The sequence below is a fragment of the Labeo rohita genome, chromosome 16, assembly GCF_022985175.1.
Source record: "Labeo rohita strain BAU-BD-2019 chromosome 16, IGBB_LRoh.1.0, whole genome shotgun sequence".
Classification (NCBI taxonomy): domain Eukaryota; kingdom Metazoa; phylum Chordata; class Actinopteri; order Cypriniformes; family Cyprinidae; genus Labeo; species Labeo rohita.
In genome coordinates, this window is record NC_066884.1 from 18864480 (window position 1) to 18879527 (window position 15048).

Consider the following 15048-nt stretch of genomic DNA (forward strand, 5'->3'; position numbering starts at 1 on the left):
ACTGGCTCAGGAAAATCAGAAGTGGGTCAGAAACTTTGATAGAGCGAACTATTTCACTTGACCCCATGTTCTGAAACGGCAGTTTCTGGCTCCTCTCGTCTTTCTTTATATACAGTTCTGCTCACAAATTTACATACCCCTTGCAGAATATGCTAAATGTTAATAATTTTAACAAAATAAGAGGGATCATGACAACTGTATGTTATTTTTTATTTAGTACTGTCTTGAATAAACTATTTAACATAACAGATGTTTATATATACCCCTCAAGACAAAATAATAACTGAATTTATATAAATGACCTGGTTCAAAAGTTTACACACCCTTGAATCTTAATACTGTGTGTCGTTTCCTGCATGATTCACAACTGTTTTTATCTTTTGTGATAGTTGTTCATGAGTCCCTTGTTTTTCCTGAGCAGTTCACCTGCTTGCTGTTCTTCAGAAAAATCCTCCTTGCATATTATTTGTTTTTTTCCAGTATCGTCTGCATATTTGAACCCTTTCCAAAAGATTTGATTTTGAAATCCATCTTTTCAAGACAAATGAGGGGCTCAAACATAACTATTACAAAACAATAAAACATTCACTGATGCTCAAGAAAGCAACACAATGCATTAAGAGCAGGGTATGTAAACTTGTTGAATTGGATGATCAGGCTAAATTGTTTTTATATTGTCTTCTGGGAGACATGTAAAAATGTATGTAGTTTCTGAAGTGCAATACTAAATGGGAAAAAAAAAATCTGTAAACAAAATAAGAAAAATGTACACATCATCACCCTGTTCAAAAGTTTACATCCCCCGCTCTTAATGCATTGTGTTGCCTTCTTAAGCATCAGTAAATGTTTTCACCTTTTGTAATAGCTATGCATGAGTTCCTCACTTGTTCTCAGTGCAAAAAGATGAATCTCAAAATCATACAGTCACTTTTGGAAAGTGTTTAAATATGCAGAAGATGCTGGAAAAACCAAATAATGTGCAGGAGCTGGAGGACTTTTCTGAAGAACAACAGGCAGATGAACTGCTCAGGACAAACAAGGGATTCATAAAAAACTATCACAAAAGATAAAAACGCTCGTGGATCATCCAGGAAACGACACGCGGTATTAAGATTCAAGGGTATGTAAACTTTTGAACTGGTACATTTATATAAATTCAGTTATTATTTTGTCTTGTGAAGTATATATAAACATCTGTTTTGTTAAATAGTTTGTTTTTTCAGGACAGTACTAAATAAAAAGTAACATACAGTTTTCATGATCACTCTTATTTTGTTAAAATTATTAACATTTAGCATATTCTGCAAGGGGTATGTAAACTTATGAGTACAACTGTATATAACTGTAATGCAATTAAAAAGTACAATGACTAGAATTTACCAAAACTCCTTTTTTTCCTCTCTGTCTCTCTCTATATATAATGTAATATTTTATAATATATGGGAGTGTGTGTATCAAATTTATATCTTAATAAAATTTGAAATGTACTTTTGTAGAAAAAACCTTTACTGTCGCCTTTAATCATTTGAAAGCATCCTTGCCAAATAGAAGGTTTTTTTTTTTTTTTTAATAAAATCTTACTGATTCTGAACTTGAATGGTATTGTAGATGATTTCATGCAAAAAAATAAACTGAATGCAGCTTTCGGGCTACATAAAATTACACAAAATGGTTTTGTCCTTCATCGGTAAAGCAATGAAGATGAATTAGCACTTCTTGCTGGTATTGGTTCATGCGAATCCTCTCCCATCAGCATGGCGGTTTTTTATCAACACCAGCCACCCGAGCGCTAACACAGAGAGAGTTTGTTTGATTTGACAGGGCACCCAATCTCACCACGCCGATCAGGCCTCATACTGTAGCATTGAGGAGGGCAGGAAGATAACAAGGCAGAAGCTAATTACAGCACCACATTCGCTCAGCCTGACACCATCAGATTAATGAGAAGGATTTGTCATTTTTCAGAATTGTGTTTCAAACAGTTGCACAATAAGAGTTCTTATGAATAACATGCGTGTGACTAGACCTCACAGGTTTTTACAGAACTACAGCTGTACGCATTGCTAAATTGCGGCCACTATTATCACACATCTACAGCGAACACAAATCATGCGGCTGATATGGTTACATCATGTTTACCAATGCAACATGGTTTAAGAGAAATGTGTTATGGTGGACAACAGTTCAGTTCAGTGCCAGGAAGCTATTCGCTTTAACTACAACCTGATGAAAAAAAGGGGAATTAATTTAGTTCGGTATGAACACTGATGGGTTATGCAGGGAAGGATTTACAAAGGTTTAATTTTCTAACCTAAGTAAGGCTTGTGTGCTCAGTAAAAGGTCACAGAATGATTTCATAATTCCAGCCCGTGCAAGAATGAAAAAGTCAGACAATGTGTGTATATGCTCGGCCATATTAAATACTTAAAAATGTCTTCCCTAGTACAGTGGGATATGTTGAATGCTGATATGTACAATATTTTAAGGCCCTCACTATTTTTGTTTTAAAAAATAATCTAATAATAATGTCTAATAATGCCAAGGTCATGTTTAGGTGGAGTAAAATCATTAAATTATGTTTATTAGATGTCCTGACTACTACGCTAACACAGTTAAAACTAGTTAATTTTTCTAAGTGATATTGTTAAATATTTACTGTCACGTTTTTATCAATTTAATGTGTCCTTGCTGAAAAAAAAAATATTTTTTTTTACTGATCTCAAATTTAAACAGTGTAGCTTTAAAACTACAAAAAAAAATGCTGCTAAATAAATTCTATAATATATATAACATATATAATACATTTCTATAAATAAATTACATATTTATATACACTACCGTTCAAAAGTTTGGGGTCAGTACATTTTTATTGTTTTTTTTTTTTTTTTTTTTAAGAAATTAATACTTTTATTCACCAAGGATGTATTAAGTTAATAATTAAAAGTTTATTAAAAGTTAATAATAAATAATTTACATTGTTATAAAATATTTATATTTTGAATAAACACTGTACTTTTTAAACTTATTCATGAAAGAATCCTGAAAAAAAAAAAAATCACAGGTTCCAAAAAATATTTGGCAGCACAACTGTTGATATTATCCAACATTGATCATTCTAATAATAAATCCGCATATTAGAATGATTTCTGAAGGATCATGTGACACTTAAGACTGGAGTAACAGCTGATAAAAATTCAGCTTTTCATCACAGGAATAAATTCTATTTTAAAGTATGTTAAAATAAGAAACATTATTTTATATTGTAAAAACATTTTGCAATATTACTGTTTTTTTTCTATATTTTTAATCAAATAAATGCAGCCTTGATGAGCATAAGAGACTACTTTAAAGACTATTACAAGTCTTACTGACCCCAAACTTTTGAACGGTAGTGTATGTTCTAAACAGCTGAGTAGATCTTTGGATCTTTCTATTCATAAGGTAATTGAGAAAAAAAAAACTCAACTGTTTTAATAAATATTTCTTGAACAGCAAATCAGCATATTACAATGATTTTTGAAGGATCATGTGACACTGAAAACTGGAGTAATGATCCTGAAAATTTTGCTTTGATCACAGGAATAAACTAAATTTTAATATAAATATAGAAAATGGTTATTTAATTTACGGTTTATTTACTGTTTTTGCTGTACTTTGGATCAAATAAATGCAGGCTTGGGTAGCAGTTTGAGATCTTTAAAAACATTACAAATCTTACCGTTCAAAAGCTTTTAACCGGTAGTGTACATTTAAATCTAAAAATGAAAAAAAATTAGCTTGTGGTTTAGGGTTAACATAGTATTTAAAATGAGTGTTTAGTATTTAAAATTAATCTGTATATAGAAAACAATTGTTAAAACTTAAAAATTTAACCCTGTTTACTGTAGATTTACAGGTGTGACTTACAAGTATCCCTGTTTTGCTTTGTTATATGAATAACTCTTCCATTCATGGACAATTTCAAATCAAGGATTATAATTCCAACATCCACGTTAATGCATACCTGACCAGAACAAGCATTTAGAGTAAGTCTACTTTACTCTAAGACCACATATACTGCTATCCTAAGCCACATTCTCTGCTTCTGAACCTTGCAGTTTCACTGATGCATCAACAAACAGAAAGAGAATGCAGAACTAAAAAAGAAATGCACTGAAGATGACCCTATGAAACTGAAACTCCATTAGTCGTGCTTGTGGTGTTCAGCTAAGGAATGTATTTTGATAGTCTGACAAATTATCAAGATAGATAAGCCTGAAGCTGATAACCGGCTGCCAAGGTCAGGATGCCTCACTCCTCTAGTTCCTCCTGTATTTGCCCAGCACATACCAAGAGCATAAACTATTTCAAACAGTAAGAAACCATGAAAAAAAGCAGGGATACATATTACAATCTTAAAACAGCACATAAACACTCATGTAGATTTCCTCTTACACTGAGGGGGTGAAAAAATAACTTAAGCAAACAAACCAGTCCAAATTCAGAAAATAATTGGTTTCTTTCTCTGAATACGTTCCTGCTGTTTCTTTCTGAGGAGTTCAAGCATGCCAGGCTTTGGATAAATAGTGCACAGGAAGCAAAAGAAAGTGTTTGAAATCCTATTAAAAAAAACCTGATGTAAGATTATTAAAAGATTAGCCTAACCTAGTTTCATCTGAACGCTCTCTTTGTTTGTCCATGTGTCCCTCAAACAAATAGCCTAGCAAGCATTTAGACAGAATCATGAAATATGCACTGAACCATGCCACAGATTTCAAACTGTAATTGTAAAAACCATCCTAAATTTAAAGTTTAGTTTGTATTTTGCCTTTTTCAAAATTCGACGGAACTGGGAAAGAATACAGCCATGTGGAAGACAAAATCTGCTAAATGACTTGACACGCATAGCCTACAGTTGAGTTAAGATGTTAAAAAAAAAAAATTACCATTAGGCCCGAAACAGACCACGCATTTACGTAAACAATGACGCGTCTTCGTGCGTTCTTACGTTCCGAAATTCGTTGATATTGACGAAAGAAACCGTATAGTGGGAATTAGTGTAGGCTAATCGTTTACCATCAGTTTTCAAATTTCACTTCAGTACTGTCATGTGGAAGCAACAGTTTGTAATATCTCCAACTGTTATATAATACCAACGCTGTCAGCCTACAGGATGCTGACAACCATTTCTTATCTAGTTTTAATAATTGTTAGGCTGCTTGAAAATAAACACAAAGCTGTCTTCACAGTTCGGGCTCTGTGTAATTTGGCTTATTATGTCATAGCCACAACGTTCTGCAGTCAGTCTGAACGTCTGCGCGAGACTAATTATGTCAGAGCATGACATACCATAATTTTCACAAAACAATGTTTAATAAACAGTCTGACGGCGGCTGTCTTAAACATTCACTTAAATTTCAACAGCTTTGGGTGTTAGTTCAGCATGAGTGACTCAGTGGAAATAAATAGGTATTATTCTTACTAAAACATCCATCGTGTGCAAAGACAAACAAAACATGGAATCTGTTGTAGATCAATCATACAAAATTACTGTAAGCTGCACTGATAGGAGCCTCAAAATAAGACATGAATGATAGATATGAGGCAGACAGCACACTGAGAAAATAGTGCACTCTTGTGGATGTTGGAAGTGGTCACACTTAAACTATAGAGCTAAATTAAATTGCTCTCTACCAAGCCAAAATTCAAGCACCCTTCGGTTTCATTTCCTTGATTTTCTTTTGTTTTATCACACTTGACTTAGGCCTGCATATGCAGAGCAATACATCAGCAATAGTGTAAAATGACATAAGAATGCAGAAAGCATAGGATTCAGGATTTAAAAGTCAGGACTTAAAATTCAGGAAGTCTTTCTGTCAGATCTAACTGATTCACTGCGGTCATGCGATTTCTAAACAGGTCTGCTGCAGTGCATCCACTTCCTTAGCCACTTGAAGAAAAACAACAACAGAAAAGTGCATGTTTGAGTGTGGCTTCATCCACCTTTCTTTCTAAGCAGACAACAAAATAATCAAAAACCACACAATCAAAATAAAACATTTATTTCTACATAAAGAGCAGGGGAATTATATTCAGATCTAGTTTCATTACAAAGGTTCTGAATAAATAAAAAATGACAAGTGAAAACAACTTTTACAGTGCTATTAAAAACAAATTCTTGAAGATCATTTCCTTTCCCCAAACTATGAAAAAAATTTAGATTCATGGTTTGTATATATGCCACATGACCGATCACATGGATTCAAAGTTTTTTGTATAAATCAATTATTGTAGCTTATTTATGCAAGTACACATTTGTGACAGTTTAAAAATGTATGCAACTTCCAGATATCCTTAAGTTTGCACACAAGCATTAACACGGTCGCCTCATTTCTGATACTGCTGAAGATCACTGTATATATCTGATTGGACTCCATAAAGTTCCTGTCAAATCATTATGAAAGGGGAAAAACAACATTTAGATAATATGAGAGATTTAACCAAAAGTAACTCACAATTATGTTGCATTTATTATAAATACTACTTCATTTTAAGTTTTGTGGTACATTAAATACAGTTTATATTGCTTGTTTTACCTGATAAGGTGATTCCATTTCAATCGTCTTTGGCCTCACTGACGGCTGGTGAGTTTTTAAGTTTTGAGCTTTACCTTAAACACCAGAAAAATGTTATGTAATTTTGACTGGAGCATGTGTAATTCCATACTGATTCTTTTTACAAACAGACTTACTTGAGCCACAGCATCTGGCATGTGTATGTAAACTGCTTCTTCTCTTCTGATGTGAAACGAAACAGTAGACCGAGAGTGCGATGAGGAGCGTGAGGATGATGTCACAAGTGATGATCCCAATAGCCACTCCAATGTCCAACTGGTAGCATGAACTGCAATCTGAGAAACAGAAAATACATCAGCACATTCACTCCGTAATATGACAAAACAAGAATAAAAAAATTAATTTCAGATATGTATGGAGAAAGTATTACCTTGACTCCCCTCAACGAAGCCTGCTGATAAAAAAATGGAGAAGAGAAAATGGGAAGAGAAAAAAGAGAAAATTGTTAGGGATGTCAAACGATTAATCAGGATTAATCGTAATACAAAATAAAAGTTAAAAAAAAAACACAATTTGTTGAGTCAGCTTAAAATAATTTGTTACACTGCTGCCTTAACATTTTTAGTTCAGTCAACTAAAATAAGTTTATTCAACTTGAAATGTTAAGTTGTACTAAGTAATAACTTAGATATTTGTGTTTGCTAAACTTAACAGATGGGCCTTAAAATTTTAAGTTGATTCAACTCAAATATCTAAGTTGTCACTTAGTATAATTTAACATTTCAAATTGAATAAACTTTTTTGAGTTGACTGAACTTAAAATTTTAAGGCAGCCAGGTTACAAATTATTTTAAGTTGACTCAACAAATTATTTTTTACAGTGTAATATATGTGTGTGTGCCGTGTATAATTATTAGGTATATATATAAATACAAACACATTCATGTATTTATTTAAGAAATATTTACAAGTATATGAATTTTTATAATGTTTATATAATTTATATTATGTATAAATATTTTTTTTTTACATAAAATCATATTTCACATTATTACAGTTACTTATGAAAATGTTAACGATTACAAAGGAGGTTACATCTGAATATTTTCTGTAAAAAGCTAGGATATGTTAAAATTAATTTGTTGCTTCGCTTGTTTCTGATGTGCATGATGCCTTCTGCCGTTTAAAGGTCTTTCAGAAATTTAAAAAAGTATTAAAAGTAATCAAATTTAATCAGTTACATTACTTTAATAAAGTAATTGAAATTGCCTAAATAAACTACTTATTACATTTTAAATAGGGTAACTTGTTATGTGTAACCTAAGTAACCTTCCCAACAATACAGTGGTGTGTACTGACTCATGTTGCATTACTATCTATCATCTTGTTGATTTTTGTAGCGAAAATGATGCCAAAAGTATTTACCAAAGTATTACTGACACTAAAGCAAACTCATAATTTTAATGCTGCGGATTTGTGGAGAACAAAAAAGTCAACTGAAACTTAAAATCTTATAAGTAAAATGTACTCACCGAGTAGTCCATTCATGGGGGCCATTAGGTATACTGTTCTTTTCATAATGAGTGCAGGTTTTGGGGGAGAATTGCTCAGTCGTGACTTGAGGTCTCTATAAAAGAGAAGCCTTTACTGCCCGTGAGCAACTAAAACTTCTTGAATATGCGACTGAATGATATGGAAATTGTCTGTGTCCGAAAAATCACCGAGTATGTGCTGATGACTTATCAACATCCATCAAAATAGAACCAAAGGACACTGGGGAGGAGCTACACGTGCCTCACACTCACACACTTAACCTAGTTTAGTATTTACTTTGTTTACATTTTACCCTGTCTGTATTAAAATACTTCTAGGTTTAAAGCACAAAATTAAATTGAAAACAAATCTGAGTGTACAGGTCATTTGCAAGATGCAACCGAAAATATAGGCGTTTTCAAATGTCCTTCTTTGTACTTGTAGTTTCAGTTCACAGTAAGTTAGATATGCGAGCAAGAGGCTAGTGATAGGGACCTGGTTGTTAATGTGGTTAAAAGCTTCACAGCACAGGATGTGACTACTAAAGCCAGCATCTGATAACCCCAAACAGGTAGAAAGCGAAACTTATATCCTGTTCTGCTTACAATACCAATTTATTTAAAAAAGGATGTTGGTCTACATGAGTAATATGGTGTATAGTTCAGTTTCACCTGAAAATCTTCCTTGTTTAGTAGACAAGCAAACTGATGAGGTGCTGTTTCTTAAAGCTCAGTCTGACAGATAAATGACCTTTGCCTTACAATACCATAAAAAGCACAGGAGCTTTTTAAAGATTATTGTCCTTCATAGTTACATCACTTGAAAAATTCCAAAAAAGTATTTGTGATGATTTTAAATACATATCAATGGACACTGGGGGTATGGTATTCATACATATTGAATCCACATTTTTGTAAGCAAACAGCCAACATTTTGTTAAAGTAATTCCAAAATAATATCCATCATTACTAAATAGCCCAAGTGCAAATAAATGAAGAAATCTTGTAAAGACAATTTTTTCTTCCTGTTTTTTTTTCTGGGGGAAGAGTCACCGTCTTGTGCTTGTTTTGGATATGGGAATTTCTGGGACATTCCAGATGAGAGTCATTTGTTACTTTTCATATTTATAACAATATGCAGAAAATAACACGCTAATGTAAAAGTACACATATAAGGCCAAGACAAAAGACACATCTTTGCTGATATTTTGTGGGTTAACTAAAGGCCTCTGCTTGTGTTCAGTTATCAGCTCAGAGCAGACGTGAATGGAAAAGATCAAGATCCTCAGATAAAAGAAAGCACAAAGCAAATGTTAAACTGCATATATGTGACCCTGGACCACAAAACCAGTCATAAGGGTAAATTGTTTTGAAATTGAGATTTGTACATCATCTGAAAGCTGAATAAATAGGACAGGATAACTATTTGAACATCTGGAATCTGAGGGTGCAAAAAATCAAAATATTAAGAAAATCACTTTTAAAGTTGTGCAAGTAAAGTTCTTAGCAATGCATATTAACAATCAAAAATTATGTTTTGATATATTTACGCTAGGAAATTTACTAAATATCTTCATGGAACATGATCTTTACTAAATATCTCAATGATTTTTGCCATAAAAGAAAAAAATTCACCCACAAATATACCCTTATGTTGTGTACCCTTAATTGTTACTTATGACTGGTTTTGTGGTTTCAAGGTCACAATATATATTGTAATATATATTGTACATCCAATAAATTCACAAATCCACTTTTGATGAAGATCTGAGATTTATTAAGTTTTACATTATATGCATAGAAACGTGCAACAGAATATAAGAACTCCCACTTTTTGTTTATTAATCTATAAAGCCATAGACTTAGATTATAACTAATTTCTAATTTTACTAATTTTCTAATAATAAACCTGTTGCAAACAAACTAAGAGGGTGTCTTTGCCTGTCTATTATACAGTCCTGGTTCATATATTAACACCTGTAGAATCATAAAGCATAATTGCACACTTTAAAAAAATAAAAAATAAAAAGCAGGAAAGGAGGATTTCTAGGTCAAAGATACCCAAACTAAGGCTATTTGGCTATACTTTGGGGAATTAAAAAAAGAGACATAGAAACTTTATTTTTAATTTATCTTTTTAGCATTTTTTAATTTATTTTTTGCATTAAAATGTAAAAAAAACATATTAGCGAATCTGCTTAAAAATATATATTTACATTTAATTATTAAAAAGAATGCAATTTACAATTTACAGTACATTAAAATATAAAATGTTTGAATCATTTTAATATAGCATAGTATAGTATATATAGTTATACAGTATAGTTGTATATAATGCAACATTTACTTGGCCCATGACCCTTGAATCCTGTTTGGTATTGAAAGGTTATCCACTAGGTGTCAGTGTTTTTCTTTCAGTGCATTTATTGCTGTTGCTCATGTGCTAGACAGAGTTACATTATTTGTATAATTTAAGCAATAATTAAATTATTTTAACGTTTTCAGAGTGATTTTGTATGAGATAAAGGTAACGCTTTAGAATACTGTTTCGTCATTCATAAATAACTACACAGGAACAAATGACTAATGCACTATTAACATTCTTGTAACTACTTTAAACTAACAAGAAACTGATTAATGAATCAGTAAGTAATAACACGAAAGTGCATGGTAGTTCGCTATTAGTTATCAGTATTTTTTATATCTCCTGGAGAACTACTAAGAACTACTATATACAGGTTCATAATTTATGTGAATAATACAAAATGTGTAATTAATTCCTAATATACCTAAAAAGTTTACAACAATTTCAGTCATGACTAGAGAGTTATCAGGTTGTTCACTTTAGAATACTGATACATATAATTAGTAATTCCTACAGACAGATTTAGTACTTGATTTATTACTATAATTAATTATACATTTTACATCATTCACATTAATTATGAACCTGTAAAGATAAAGGTACTTTTAGAAGATGCCACAGAAGAACCAATCAGTCAAAGGTTCTTTAAAGATCCATCTCTTTCTTACCTTTTTATAATGTGAAGAACCTTCTTTCACCACAAAGAACCTTTGTGAAACAGAAAGGTTCTTCAGATGTTAAAGGTTCTTTATGGAACCACTTATACAAAAAAAAAAAAAATCTTTTATGGCATTGTGAAGCACTGTACGTTTTAAGAGTGTATATAGTAGTTCTATATAGTAGCTAATAGTTAACTACCACTTTTAACTGAGCACTGTTACTTACTGATTCTCACTAAGTTTCTTGTTAGTCAATGGTAGTTAGTCAGTTGTTTCTGAATAGTTATTCATTAATGACGGTATTCTAAAGTGTTACTGAGATAAAGTAATTTTATTTTATTTACAAAGCAACTACAAATTGAAAATATAAAAAAATGTCATATGATGGTTATGTCAGTAAATCTTCCATTGTTCATGTCAATCTTCCTAGGATCTTCATGTTTTGCAGTTTGCTCTGACATTCATGTAGACTTCGTCAGCTAAAAAAACACATGAACATGCATGTTTCAATGTCTTCTGTGCACTGATATGACTTTTTCAGGAATGCTATGAAACTTTGTGTGTCTGTGTGATTTCTCACCATTTTCTTTCTTTTGTCTGCGCTTGCTGGCGTACCAGTAGGTGGTAGTAACAATGAGGACCGTCACTGCAACATCAGCGAATATAATACCTGCTATAGTGCCTGAACCGGCTCCATAACATGAGCCTTTGTCTGTGAGAAAGAGTAATATGTGGTTGAGGCATGCGAAGTACCGTAAACCCAATTTAATACATTTATGTATAGAAATGTAAACAGGTAAGGAATTTACACTACCAGTCAAAAGTTTTTGAACAGTAAGATTTTTAATGTTTTTAAAGACTTCTCTTCTGCTCACCAAGCCTGCATTTATTTGATCCAAAATACAAGAACAGTAAAACTTCGAAATATTTGTAATATTTCAAATAACTGTTTTCTATTTGAATATATTTTAAAATATAATTTAGTCCTGTGATTTCAAAGCTGAATTTTTAGCATCATTACTCCAGTCACATGAACCTTCAGAAATAATTCTATTATTGTGATTTGCTGCTCAAAAAACATTTATTATTATTATAAATATTTAAAACAGTTGAGTACATTTTTTTCAGGATTCTTTAATGACAAGAAAGATTCTAAGATTAACATAAATCTGAAATAAAAAGCTTTTGTAACATTATACACTATAGCATTGACAAGCTTGGAGTCAGTATAATGTTTTTTTTTAAGTTAAATTATAAAAATTAATACTTTCATTTAGCAAGGATGCTTTAAATTGATCAGAAGAGATGATAAAGACATTTATAATGTCACAAAAGATTTTTATTTCAGATAAATGCTGTTCTTCTGAACTTTACTTAATGTTTTATGAAACTGAAATAACAGCCATCCCATGCAAATATCACAGCGCTTGTAGCTAAAGTTAATTTGCAACACGTCCCTAGCAGGGATTTTATAAATTACAGTTAGAAAAAAACAAGAATAATACAAATACACTAAACATGACTACAAGTTTGGTGCTACAAGTTTTAAAATGATCTATTCATCAAAGAAACCTGAAAAAATCTACTCAGTTGTTTTCAACATAATAATAAAAATAAGTATTTTCTGGGCAGCAAATCAGAATATTAGAATGATTTCTAATATATTTCCTTATTATGATTTCTAATAAATATGATGTAAAAAATCAGCTTTGAAATCACAGAAATAAATTACATTTTAAAATATAGTCACAAAAAAAAGTTATTTTAAATTGTACAAATATTTCACAATATTACTGTTTTTGCTGTACTTTGCATCAAATAAATGCAGGCTTGGTGAGCAGAAGAGACTTCTTTAAAAAAAAGTTGACTGGTAGTGTATATGACTGATTTGACTGAAATGACTGAACAAATAATAAGTCTGCTGACCAAAAATGTTTTTTACCTTCAACAGCACTGACCAAAGCTTGACACACAAAGAAAAAAAGAAGAAGGGTTAAGAGAAAAGAAACACGTGTAATATAGATAGGACAGTGTTTACAATGTGCTACATTGCAAAACGCAGCAAAATAACACCTTACTCGTTTAATGAAACCACCAACACAAAGCAATATGTGGTAACACTTCTATGAGGGGAAAAACTGTTAATGTGCTCCCTCAGAACAGTCAATTTATCTAACAGGATATTGCTGCAGAGTATGCAATGCACGGTGGTCTCAGACAAGCGGGGCGAGGAAAGGAAGAGAGATGGAAAAAAAAAACGATTATCTCACCTACCCAACAGACAGAGGAAAAAAAACGCAAGAAGGCTTTTCTTTGTCATTTCCTGTTCGACGCTTGTGTGATCTTTCATCTAACAACAAAAGACGTAGCTGTGTTTAATATATAAAACATGTCAATATATTACAGAAAATAGCACGTATAGTGTTCAGTTAAAACATCGGTAGGTTATTTACTTTAGTTACTACTAAAATTAAAAACGATTTATCCAATTTAAAACTGTACATAAACTGAAATGAAGTCACAGCAGTGAGATATTTCACCGACTGTATTTCACATAAAATATGACAATAAGTCTTATGGACATTCTTAACAATTACAAGAAGTCTACAACGTGCTGAATGAGACGACCACACGAGGATGCTTTAAACAAAAATTGCATTATATTGTTTGTACTCACATTTTAGAATTTAAAACGTGACACTATTTAAACATTTTAAAACAACGAAGAGAGTTCTGCTTACCAATGAAGTGCTGTGCAGCGATTCATTTCAACTCTGATGATGCTGATGTTGTTCATCGGTTAACCTGCTTCCGCCCACTTAGTTGTTAGGTTTTCCTTTATGAGTCATTTGAGTCGGTTCGCTATAAGCGCCTACCCAGAATATTTATGGGACCTTTATGTGTTAGACAAAGACCTCAGTATATTTTATTCTGAATAATATCTATGTTCTCAATGAGAAATATGAACTTAATATTATATTTTTATTTATGAAAAACTATCACATTAAGTTCCGCTTCACCAACACAGTATTAATTCCAAAGAATCACCAAAACAGTGTAAAATGATTACGTGATTCTGAATTCAAACTTGATTATTTAGCATACACCCAAGTTACAAAGAACTGAAAGCACCGAAAATATCAGCTAGCTCACAGCTCACAGTTTTGTAAACTTCTCCTTACAAGAAAAAAAGGAAAAGAAACCAAGCCGATTAAACTTAGTGACAAATGCTTTTAAATGCTTTAAACAGACATGATTTCTTACATCTAACATCTCTGATACAGAAATGCACTTTTTTTTTTTTTAATCTATTTTTCATATCCACCTTATTTTTCCGATGAGAGTGGGCGCGGCCATTCGTAAATCTTATGAGTGTGGCTTCCAGTATCCAAGCTCAGTTATTTTTACAGCTGGTTTTGCTGATATTGCAAATTGGTGTGTCTTACCATATTAATGTATCATCTTAATTCTGAACACACTGGTTTGTAGCGCAAACAGTTTTACCGTTTACTGCATGTTGTTATTTTTCTCGTTATTTTCCTTGGATTTTCCCGGATTCACAGCCATATTCGTGATACTCGGATGTAAACAACAGCATAGACTGCACACTTAATGTACTACTGAATACGTTGTTCTGCTAATTTGCGGTCTAAACCACAGAAAAAAACATGGAAACTGCTCAATCATACAGAGAAGGACCTAGTAAGCAGGAAAGGGTGCAATATTTCGTCAAACTAAAGTTAACAGGTGGTAAAGACACGTACAAGTGGTATTAATCAATATATTTGCCTAATATCTCACCTACCTGACCGGAAATAAGAACAAACGCGAATGTTGTCAAGATTCTTGCCCTGGACATCCTGATTCAGTTTGGCCAAACACAAACACCTTTTGTTCCTCAGTTTTTGCAGTCTTCTCCTTGATTTGTTATATATTTT

At 32.2% G+C, this 15048-nt stretch overlaps 2 protein-coding genes across 3 annotated transcripts; both read right to left on the reverse strand.

Annotated features, from left to right (window-relative positions):
* Positions 1 to 6031: 6031 nt before the first annotated feature.
* tyrobp (transmembrane immune signaling adaptor TYROBP) lies at positions 6032 to 9968 on the reverse strand. Of its 2 annotated transcripts, none has more exons than XM_051131050.1 (5): positions 8087 to 9968; positions 6985 to 7005; positions 6731 to 6889; positions 6576 to 6649; positions 6032 to 6423 (listed from the first exon to the last, which is right to left on the reverse strand). In XM_051131050.1, exons 1-5 carry the CDS (start codon positions 8130 to 8132, stop codon positions 6367 to 6369), a joined length of 357 nt encoding a protein of 118 aa, XP_050987007.1. In that variant the 5' UTR covers positions 8133 to 9968; the 3' UTR covers positions 6032 to 6366. The 2 variants fall into 2 exon arrangements, with proteins under 2 accessions (XP_050987007.1, XP_050987004.1); XM_051131047.1 differs by having other exon boundaries at positions 6985 to 7008.
* A 1249-nt stretch (positions 9969 to 11217) lies between these two features.
* hcst (hematopoietic cell signal transducer) lies at positions 11218 to 13958 on the reverse strand. The gene is made up of 5 exons (XM_051131051.1): positions 13852 to 13958; positions 13385 to 13460; positions 13053 to 13073; positions 11691 to 11822; positions 11218 to 11589 (listed from the first exon to the last, which is right to left on the reverse strand). The coding sequence occupies exons 2-5, from the start codon at positions 13458 to 13460 to the stop codon at positions 11546 to 11548; spliced, it is 273 nt and encodes a 90-aa protein (XP_050987008.1). The 5' UTR covers positions 13852 to 13958; the 3' UTR covers positions 11218 to 11545.
* Between the last annotated feature and the right edge of the window lie 1090 nt (positions 13959 to 15048).